This window comes from Malus domestica, chromosome 17 (genome assembly GCF_042453785.1).
Source record: "Malus domestica chromosome 17, GDT2T_hap1".
Classification (NCBI taxonomy): Eukaryota; Viridiplantae; Streptophyta; class Magnoliopsida; order Rosales; family Rosaceae; genus Malus; species Malus domestica.
Window position 1 is genome coordinate 1,216,353 of NC_091677.1, and position 10,082 is coordinate 1,226,434.

Genomic DNA, 10,082 nt, shown 5'->3' on the forward strand with positions numbered 1-10,082 from the left:
ATGATTGCCACGTGGAAAAAGTGATTGAACCACGCCTCGTGGCTGGTTGTGGGCCTTGTGGCCCAAGCTCTTGTTCATCTGCCTTCTCTGAGGCCCAACTTTGATGCTTCAAACGCAAATAGATTTTTTCTGATCTAATTACAATATACACCTTGAAGTTTGGAATAATTTTCAAAAAGGAACATAATCTTTCAGGTTTTTCACCTAACTACCAAAAGTATCAAGCTATTAACAATTTAAACCACTCATTTTTCTAACTTTTTTTCGCCCATTGGACACGGTATAGACCAAAAAAAATATCTGATTTCATTGAAATGCAAGAACGATTTGAATTTTAAAATTTTAGTACTTCAAGTAGCGAAGTGAAAAAATAGAAATATTGTGTTAATTTTTGAAATTGACTCCGAATCTCACGGGTGTATTTTGTAATTAGTTTTTTTTTTTTTTTTTTTCATGAAGTCACCCAATCTGAAAATTAGCGTGGGAGGTGGATGAAAATGTTAAAAGGCTAAAAATAGTGGGAGGGAATATTAATTTTAGAATAGATAACTATCAGTCACGTGATGTGAGAGATAAAAGAGCAGCATATATACCTGAACATAGCCGAGAATCTCCCAACGTTGTTAGGGAAGATTATGTTAGTATGAGGGGGGCGTGTTATTTGACTTTATTGTTAAGAATTTGCAACAAATGGACAGAACAACTACATGCTAACCACTAACTACTCACGTCACAATTTATGCCATCCATTTGCATTGGTTCAAGCTTTAGCTACGATCTCCTTTTCTTCCTCCCTTATCACATACAACTCACGCCTCCTCTCTCTCGTCATTCTTCTTCTCTTCCAGTCTCGTCTTCCTCCGAATCTCCACGTTTGCACGCCGCTCCTCCTGCGAATGGCCTCGGTGAGTAACCTATGCATCTGCATTTCATTTCTGAGTTTATATGTTTTGGCCTCAATTCCGTCTGTCTCAACGCAACACATATTGCTGAGAAGGACAAACACATGAATGTATACAACCGGTGACACTTAATAATTTTTCATGTGTGTGTGTTTTGTGCAGCCGGAAATGGGACGGCCCTTGCCTAAATTTGGAGACTGGGATGTGAACAACCCAGCATCAGCTGAAGGGTTTACTATGATATTTACCAGAGCTAGAGATCAGAAGATGACCAATGGGCCGCCTGACAATGGGACTCCGGCTCCCTCTTCAACCAAACCAATAAACAATCAATATCCCCAAGAGGTAATTAACTTAACAACATTATTCAATCTCAATATGTTGAACTATACTCTAGTTTACGAGGGGCCAAGGGCGGGAAACTGCTCTAACCAACTTGTCTAATCTACGTCTGCCACGAAATTGGTTACTTTAATTTTATTTCGTATTCGTTCTTCTCTCGGGGGTTTTGTATCAATGGTTGCTTCTTATTTGAATGCAGAAAAAATGGTTTTGCTGTTTGTGAAGATCTCCACGCTTTGGTGTTTCTGAGAATCAGTAATGTTATTATTTGAGTATTGTAATTGAATTATCTCTAGCTTTTGATGATTAATCCTTGTTCGAAGTTTAAACACTTAATTTTCCATGTCCCCCATACTTTTGTGTAGATTAATACATATTTAAATTGTAGGAAGAAAGGTGGCAAAGTAATTTGAATGAGAAGTATGTTTCTTTTTTATACTTTAATTTCCTCTATTTGATCATAAAATGAGAGGACGAGGCTTGGTCCAAAGGAAAGGTTATTCCTTTGTGACCGAAAAATCACGGATTTGAGTCAATAGAAATTGACTCTTTGTCAAGCAAGGTAATTACTGCATACAATAGACATTCCTCTAATCTTTACAAAACGAGAAAAGTCTTGTTGGCTTGTGGTCGCCCTAATTTATGTCACAAATTAAACAAAAGCTAGTGATCAAAGAAAACAGATGATATACGTACGAATTTAACGAAAATTAACATAGTTTTAATATTAAACAAAACCCTAGAAATAAAAACCCTAATTAATCAACATCCAAGACTACAAATTAACAACCCTAAACTTAATCAATCAAACTAGAACATAACAGAAGCAACAGCATATGACATAACAAACGGAACAAGAACATGCTTGAAGACTCCAACTGAGGAAACTGCAGCATCGGAAGATCTTTTGGCGTCGCCACCAGACGGAAAGTCCTCCTCCTCCGCCGCCATCACCTTAACTATCATGCGCTGTCCCCGCTCGCAGTGTCCAGCGGCTCCACTGATGAAGTAGAAGGAGCCCGAGTGGTCCAACGTGTAAACGGTGTTTCCAGTGTTGGAGAAGAAGTTGGGGCGAGTCGAGTTGCACTTCTTGTACTCCGCCTCCGTCACCTCCATCACCGAATCCTTCTTGTAGTGAAAGCCTGCAAAACCAACAAAAAAAAAAAATTCGTGACAAGGAAATATTCTCAATTACTCTAATATATTAGGAGGAAGATTCATGTTTTCTTGTGTACTTAAAAGTTAATTATTAAAACCTACAAAACCAAAACAATGTAACAACAAAGTAAAAACGATATTCTAAGCTACTCTAATATACTAGAAGTAAGTTTCAACTTGCGTTTCATTGTGTGCATAAAGCCCACAGAACAAAACAAAAGCGATATTCTAAACTACTCTGATGTGGTGGGAGTGAATCTTTTTGCACGCAATGACGTTTGTACTTACGGATGGTGTCGCCGACTTGGAAACGGTTTTCGGAGGCCCAGTCGTTGTAGATTTTGGTGTCGTTGGCAGGAGGGACAACCCAGTCTTTGTTTCCACCAACCTGGAACTCGAAGGCGGAGGCCGAGAAATGACCAAACCAGAAGAAAACCATCATCAGATAAAACAGATAAACCATGTTGCAGTTGAAGTTAGCCATTTGGGAAGTGCTTTTTTCAGAAGCTCTTTTAGCTCTCGAGGAGAAAAATTGTTTATGCGAGCAAAAACTGGCTGCAACGTGTGAGATGGTGTGAGGTGGGAAGGGTGGTTAATATAGAAGTGGGGTAGAGTTAGTTACTGCACTAGCACTTAGTGGGAGGTTTACGTGGGTGGGATGAAAGCCGGGCACTTGGTTTGACTCGGTCAAATTTTTAAGAGAATTTTAACGAAAAGTTTTCGGTTCTATTAATTTTAACGAAAAATTATATTTTTACATTAAAATGTTAATCTTGGTACTATTTATTTTACCCTTTATTTTGTCATTTTCGTTAAAACTCAAAGTTTTCAAACTCTTTTTCATTAATTTTCCTAATTTGTAATGCAATTAGCACGTTCAGAATGATGGTGGTGGAATATAGGAGATATGGAGGAGGATGAATTCGAACATGAAGTTTTGGTTGCTCGTCTGGAAATACTTTTAAAATGACTGAAGTGTTTTTAGTGAAAAATTTTTTGGAACCAAACCTTAGTAAAAGCGCAAGTGAATCCTGAAAACGCACCACTTATGTGTTTTTCCAAAAAGCACTTCAACTGTTTTTGGAACCCAAAAACATTTTTCTCTAAAAGCAGTTTCAGTCATTTTAAAAACACTTCCAAATGACAGTACGTTGAAAACTACATTTGTATATGTATACGTACACTCGAAAATACTTTCCTATCGGTATATGAACAATGAACAAGAAGGTAAATCTTTGCGGAATGAACAAGGAGATCTCTAAAAACATAACTACTTATAACACAATATTCACTATGTGATTGTCACGTCTCTTACAACTAGCCGTGACTCTGGATCAGTCCCATGATTGCTTGCATTGCTAAAACTAAAGGATTTCTGGCTGAAGAGCTGGGCAAAGGCGCTCTTTGACCTCGGAACTGTTCTAGGTCCACTGCTCGATTTGCTGCTACCGTTACTATTCTGTGCAAGATCATCGGAGATGGCGTCGACAAGATTCTCGAATCGGCGCCTGAAAGTTGGAAACCTCGAGATAGATTTAGTGATGCCTTGGAGTCTGCATGACAGGATAAGTTGGACAAATCATAAAAGTGAAATGGGAAAAAATCAGATCCTGTTATACAAGAAAAAATGCATCAGTACCTTCGAGCCAATGCGTCAAGTTCAGCCTGTTTACGCTCTGATTCCGGTGGTGTGCCAATGTTCGATTGTTTCAACCTCAAAGGATCCCCAGTCAGCAGAACTAATTTGCAAAGGTAAGCCTCTTCTGCTTCGGAAAGGTTTTCTGCTTTTATCTGGTCCTTGATGATCGACAGCGGATTGAAAAACCAATCAAAAAACTTTTCTTTTGGTCTGTTTGTGCTAGTTATCTCGGTACCATTGTCACCTGCATCAATCACGCATAAAAATTAATAGTAAGTTAGTAAGTATATCAAATAAAGTGTTTATTTGGTCTGTTAAGTTAACTGGCGAGGGAAAAAAGAATTCGACTTACTTAACAATATTCCTGGTGAATTGGCTTTTGCGGATCGCAGTAGTGTCTGAAGAAGGCAATATGCTGGTAAGCCAATGCTAATGACTCTGCTGCCTTGACTGGACTTGGCGTCTTCAAGGTCTTGAAGCGTAATAGTTCCGTCAGCAACCAATATTTGACCATGGTGTTTACACTCCTTAAATAAGGTATCAATGAACTACACAGGCCAAGAAAGTTGTTCAATGAGCACCGAAACCATGAACTAAATAGGATGTTCTTTCAGAACTCAAAACTGTATACTTTTGCCCACGCATCATCAAACGCATCCAGATAATACACACAGAGTACCTCAAGGGGCTTCAATTCAATGATAGGACCAGTGAATGAAGCTGAGCGGGTGGGAGCATTTTTAAAAGAGCCGGGCCTTGAGACAGAGAGTGAGAGAGAGTTGGTCCGGAGCAATTCAGCCTTCTTTCGGTACTTTGGCCTGTCATTACAAGAAATCTATTACATAATGTCAAAGTACAAGACACCCACATATCAGAACTTTAGAGTATAGAGTGCTGACTAGAACCTTGGAAAGCAGGATCCTTCCGGCATGTCAAGGATGTCATTGCTGTGTTCATCATATATGGCCAGCGATGCAACGATATAGCAAAGCCCTGACCAAATTGAGGATTCCTGTAACATAAAGGTTATAAAATATCTTAATACTTGCAATCTACGTGAGGAGGACTGAAGGACATAAGAAAAATCTCCACTTCTGAATTGGTGTCAAGATCCTGCTATCTGATATGCATGGTTATTGTGTTTCCAAGTGGGGAAATGTTGATATATTTTCTCCAGTTTCAAACGTGTTTGACTCCAGCTATACTTATGAACAACATAATCAATCAATCTAAACATATTTCATGTTCTAACCACAAAAAAAAAAATATCTGAATATACGCAACTTACATCAACCAAGTATGTCAGAGAAAAAAATGAGCAATGAATAACCTGATAAACGATCACTCCAGCGTAAGCACCAAGAAAGATACTAGCCACCATAGATCCCAACACTGCCCCAACAACAGCCAACGGCCAGAGTAGGATGGCAAGACCCGCAAATGGAACACATATTGTTTCCAAGAAAGGGCCTTCACGACCTATAAGGTCATGAAACAAACGGTGCCACCCCTTGAAGAGCATGTACGGGCATTTGCATAGGGCAATAAATGAGATCACTGGCATATCAACCATGAAACCAAGGACTGCTAATATAACAGCCCCAGGAAAATATAGCAGCCTGCAAGAAGGTTGAAAAACTTCCTGGTCAGACGAAAAGAAGGATCATGATGAATAGGTCTAACAAAAAGACAAAACGGCTGCACCACAAGAGCAAAAATCAATGAAACTGAACTGTTAAGGACACTTATCACGTATTCTTTCTTCATCGCTAACTTGACTGATTGATATTCTAATAGAAACATAAATAAGTAAGCAGTAGTTTTTGGGCAGAACAAGACAACATACCTAATCTCATAATATTTTGTGACCGGAGGACCTCCGTGTTGCAGGTCATCCATAATTGAGAAGTAAGTGTAGTAACATACATCCCTGGTATCCCTCACAATAGTGAAGCACCCTTTGACAGTGCTCCAAGTTCCATCCTGAAAAATGTTGTGAAAGATGAATCTCTGCTACAGAGGCAACAAGAACAGAACGATCGGCAAGGAACAAGAACAAAATAATTATGAGACAACATGAAAATTGGAGACATACATAAAAGCAGTGGTACAATTGATCGGTCTTCCCTTCTCCAACAGCTTGAAAAGTTTCCATTATCGGAGAAAAAAAGCCAAATGCTGCTCCACCCACAATACTACCAACAATCCCGACCACTGGCCACAAGATCAAGACGCTAGGTAGTACACATAAGCAGATGACAATCTTCAGTACTGGCCCTAATCTCTTAGATCTGAAAAAAAATAGATATATAAAAAGAAGAATCGCGAGGAAGTTATTCTTATTGTTTTATTGCTTTAAACACAACATGAGAATGAGATTCAAGAGAGAGAGATAACTATGAAACATAGAAATTAGAAGATAGAGGCCAAGGGACGCACCTCAAAACGCAATAATAGGTCCAGACAAAGTGTATTGGCCAAAGACCGAGTATGATACCGGTGTTTCCTACTGTCATGATGAGGCATATCAACGGGCATAAAACGATACCTGAAACAATATTTGGATATTAGGTTTAAAATGCCTTCCTTATATCACTCTTTCAAGCAAATGTCTCTTAACTAATCAATCAACTCCTAATATCAACATTAACAAACCATTTCAAGATTGAAGCCGATTCAAATTTCTCAAAGCAACATTCGGAATGTATCCACAAGGCCTAGAGTTCTTATTACATGCAATGGATTCAAAACAGCCAAACAACTGCCAAGCCCGGAACCAGCAGAAAACATCGATTCGACTAAATGGGAAATGAAAATCAAGAACCCAAGTTGTAAACTTTCAGGAAAATAACAACATAAAAGTTCCAAAAAGTTATCAATTTTCCATTAAAACTCAGAAATTAATCCATAAAACAACCACACAATCAGTTTTTGAGTTACCTTTAATGCTGCCAAGAATCAGAAGGCCAATGAAGTAAGGAAGAAAGCAGATGAAGTTCCACAGAGTAGCCAAAACACCCCTTGGAGGTTCCATCTTCCTCCTTACTCCTCAGTCCTCCTCACAAAACCAGATCTTCACACATCAACAAAAACCCATCTCACACTCCCATTCAAACCTGCAGGCGGGAAAAAGAAAAAAAAAAAACCAGTTTTACTGACAGAAACAGTTAAAAAACACCAATAAACCACACACCCAGTTCACCAAAAGTGAAAAGTTGAAAACCCATATCAGAAACTTACTCAGACTCTCTGATTTACCCTTCTTCTGGCTTCAAGTTTTGATTTTTGAACGTTGGAGTTCAAAAATATGAACTTTAAATAACAAACAATCACATGGGGTCTGTAATTTGTGAAACGATATGAAGGCGGCTGAGAAACGTTTCGAAGTGGCGGGAGGATTGTGAATGGTGTCCAGGAATCAGGATGAGGTGCTGAAGGAGAAGGATGCTTTAGCCATATTTTACCTCCGAGATTTTTGTTCACTTGAAACCAAAGCAAGTTGAGGTTCCCTTCGTATCGTATTGGATATTTGGGACGAAAATAACTCATTACACCAAAGAAAAATGAACACAAGTTTCCAAAAAATTAGAAAATTGAACACAACACACTAAGGGCTGGTTTGGTATTGCTGTGCTTTGAAAAAAAACTGCTGTGAGAATAAGCGGCTGTGCTGTGAGAATAAGCGGCTGTGAAATAAATCAGCAGAGTGTTTGGTAAACTTTTTTGTAAAAGTGCTTTTGGAAAAAAAAGCAGTCTGATAGTGGATCTTTTCATTAAAGGAGCACTGTAGTTCTATGTGCTTTGAAAAAAAGCCAGTTTTCCAAAGCTACAAATTGCAGCTTCAGCTTTTTCCTTTGATTTCAGCTTATTTTCACAGCAGCTTCCAAAATAAGCCCTTTTTTTTAAGTTTACCAAACACCAAAAACACTCCCAGCTTTTTTTCATATGAGCTTTTTTTTAAATCACCTCAACCCCAAACTGGGGCTAACTCGGACAACTCAGTTGGATATCACCTTAAGTAATTGACAAATTAGCACTATTTTATCAAATTGCTTTTTTTTTTCTTTTTCTATCTTTATTTAATACAAACGGATACTTAAAAAAATAGAGAATCAAATTCAAAACCGTGTAAAATAAAACTTTTTAACCGAGCTACAAGTCTCGTGTCACCATTAGATCAATATCATCTTGATAAGTTGCCCATATTGTTGAGTTATATTCCTAACACAAATATATCGCGCAAAAATATAGACAGTTCAAATAGTTAAAAATAAATTACAAACTAAACTCTACAAAAACAAACGTAAAAAGTTATATAAAAAAATTGGTTTCACAAGTTCGCCCCATAATATATTTGAGAACATTTTCCGACTTAAATAATTTTGAAATAATCAAAATCCAAACAATACTTTGATAGATTTGATCAATTTTTTTAGACAGGCTCCACACACTCAAAAGCATGTGATCAGATTCGGATGTGTCCACTACAAGAATTTTCCTTGCAATTCGGTACTCTCTTTTAAAACGGATAAGCGCCTGCCTATTAGAGTTCTCTCATAAGTTCATAACCAAGTGTCTCTTGTCCACGAGAAATTTTTCTTTCCGACCGAAATACTGATATTACATCACGTGTTTTTATACAAGTCGTGAAAAATTGTATTTTTTAATTTATTAACTTTTTAACACACATATCTTACCATTTATATTGTAACACATGATGTACCACTATGTGTGTTTCGATCACACTAAAAAATCTCTTCTTGTCGACACGCCAACTGAGGATCCCATTCAATTGAGGACCCCAGTTGCGACATCCAATAAAATAAGGAAGACAGCGACTTTAGGCATGACAACACGCATCTGTCAATATTTCAGTTGCTTTTGCGTTCCAACCTAGGAAGGTAATATTTCTAGGCCGTTGGTCGTTGCCAACTTAGGAGTTTAAATGATGTGGACTTATCTGCAGATTGCTTAATTCTCAAGCGTCCAATTCTTACCACTTCCTATGAAGGTGCAAACCTTTGGTCGGCCAGGTGGATTATGTTGCCCATCTAATCACACGTACAAAGAGGCGGGTTTCGTATTGGAAACCTACATGTCACTACGACGTTATGAAGTGATTCACAGGCTGAATTAAAGAATTTCTTCATTTGGTAGCATTTGTTAACGATGCAATAAAAAGAAATAAGTTTATAATTGACTTTAATATGAACGATAATTTACAACAATTTATCTAAACTAGATGGAATTAGACTCAAACTTGAATAAATAAAAAAATTAAAAAAAAGAATGTTGTCAGGGGCGGATGGAAATAGGGACCAAGGTGGTCCACTCGAGTCTAGAAAATATATTTGTCAAGGTCTTTTCGGGACCCGTTGAATGATTGGTACGAGTCTTTTGTGTGCCTACTAAACATTTGATATAATGCATGCTAGGCATATCTCGACATGTTACGTCGACAACACTCGACAAATTCTTTCTATATCAATCATCAAATTGTTTCGGCATATGTTTGTGTCTGTTGACATCTGCACAACAAGCCCGCCAAGTGGATAGACTGGTTTTTATTTTTTGCGTAGTTTGCACTCTGTTCCTATCTAAAAAAAACTTGTATTTAACACTAAGATCTCTAAAATTCAAATCTTGAATCCGCGACTGAACAATGTTCTAATTGCCAAGTTAGATTAATTCTTATTTCTTATAAAGAATAAGGATAAAGCCCGTTAAAAGACATGGTAATTTAAAGCAATTTGCCAACGAGAACAATAAAATAAAATAATTCATCACAAATATAATCAAATGCAAGATGTCATGAAACGTCAGGCTCTGCTTTAAGGATGCCAAAGAAAAGGAGGCAGCGTAATAGTGAAGTGGGATACACCAAATTAGTGGACAAACATGATTCCTATCTTATACCTTAAAAGATATGATTTAGATGAGTTGAGATCCTTTTCAGATTTTAATGTTCAAAGTCCATGATTCAGCAAACCGGACCACTTAAATTGAAATCAACAGCCCCATTAACTCATTTTGATGGTCCC

At 37.7% G+C, this 10,082-nt stretch overlaps 2 protein-coding genes and 1 long non-coding RNA gene across 3 annotated transcripts; 1 reads left to right on the forward strand and 2 right to left on the reverse strand.

Annotated features, from left to right (window-relative positions):
- The first annotated feature begins 773 nt into the window (after window positions 1–773).
- On the forward strand, window positions 774–1,247 carry LOC103404242 (uncharacterized). The gene is made up of 2 exons (XR_524299.4): window positions 774–905; window positions 1,065–1,247. It is a non-coding gene; the product is annotated as an uncharacterized lncRNA (long non-coding RNA).
- A 664-nt stretch (window positions 1,248–1,911) lies between these two features.
- Window positions 1,912–3,021, reverse strand: LOC103404539 (early nodulin-like protein 21). The gene is made up of 2 exons (XM_008343468.4): window positions 2,691–3,021; window positions 1,912–2,386 (listed from the first exon to the last, which is right to left on the reverse strand). The coding sequence occupies exons 1-2, from the start codon at window positions 2,884–2,886 to the stop codon at window positions 2,055–2,057; spliced, it is 528 nt and encodes a 175-aa protein (XP_008341690.1). The 5' UTR covers window positions 2,887–3,021; the 3' UTR covers window positions 1,912–2,054.
- Window positions 3,022–3,618: 597 nt separating this feature from the next.
- Window positions 3,619–7,650, reverse strand: LOC103404241 (uncharacterized membrane protein At3g27390-like). The gene is made up of 11 exons (XM_008343135.4): window positions 7,282–7,650; window positions 6,982–7,157; window positions 6,481–6,589; window positions 6,137–6,332; window positions 5,888–6,024; window positions 5,372–5,660; window positions 4,947–5,053; window positions 4,721–4,859; window positions 4,394–4,589; window positions 4,042–4,285; window positions 3,619–3,955 (listed from the first exon to the last, which is right to left on the reverse strand). The coding sequence occupies exons 2-11, from the start codon at window positions 7,073–7,075 to the stop codon at window positions 3,694–3,696; spliced, it is 1,773 nt and encodes a 590-aa protein (XP_008341357.3). The 5' UTR covers window positions 7,076–7,157; window positions 7,282–7,650; the 3' UTR covers window positions 3,619–3,693.
- Between the last annotated feature and the right edge of the window lie 2,432 nt (window positions 7,651–10,082).

Excerpts from the sequence above, each read along its gene's own strand:
- LOC103404539 (XM_008343468.4), bottom strand. The coding sequence starts at position 2,886 with ATGGCTAACTTCAACTGCAACATGGTTTATCTGTTTTATCTGATGATG. Across the intron at positions 2,387-2,690 it reads CCAAGTCGGCGACACCATCC|GCTTTCACTACAAGAAGGAT; the intron begins GTAAGTACAAAC and ends TTGGTTTTGCAG.
- LOC103404241 (XM_008343135.4), bottom strand. The coding sequence starts at position 7,075 with ATGGAACCTCCAAGGGGTGTTTTGGCTACTCTGTGGAACTTCATCTGC. Across the intron at positions 4,590-4,720 it reads TTGAATTGAAGCCCCTTGAG|TTCATTGATACCTTATTTAA; the intron begins GTACTCTGTGTG and ends TGGCCTGTGTAG. Across the intron at positions 4,286-4,393 it reads TTCACCAGGAATATTGTTAA|GTGACAATGGTACCGAGATA; the intron begins GTAAGTCGAATT and ends TGATTGATGCAG.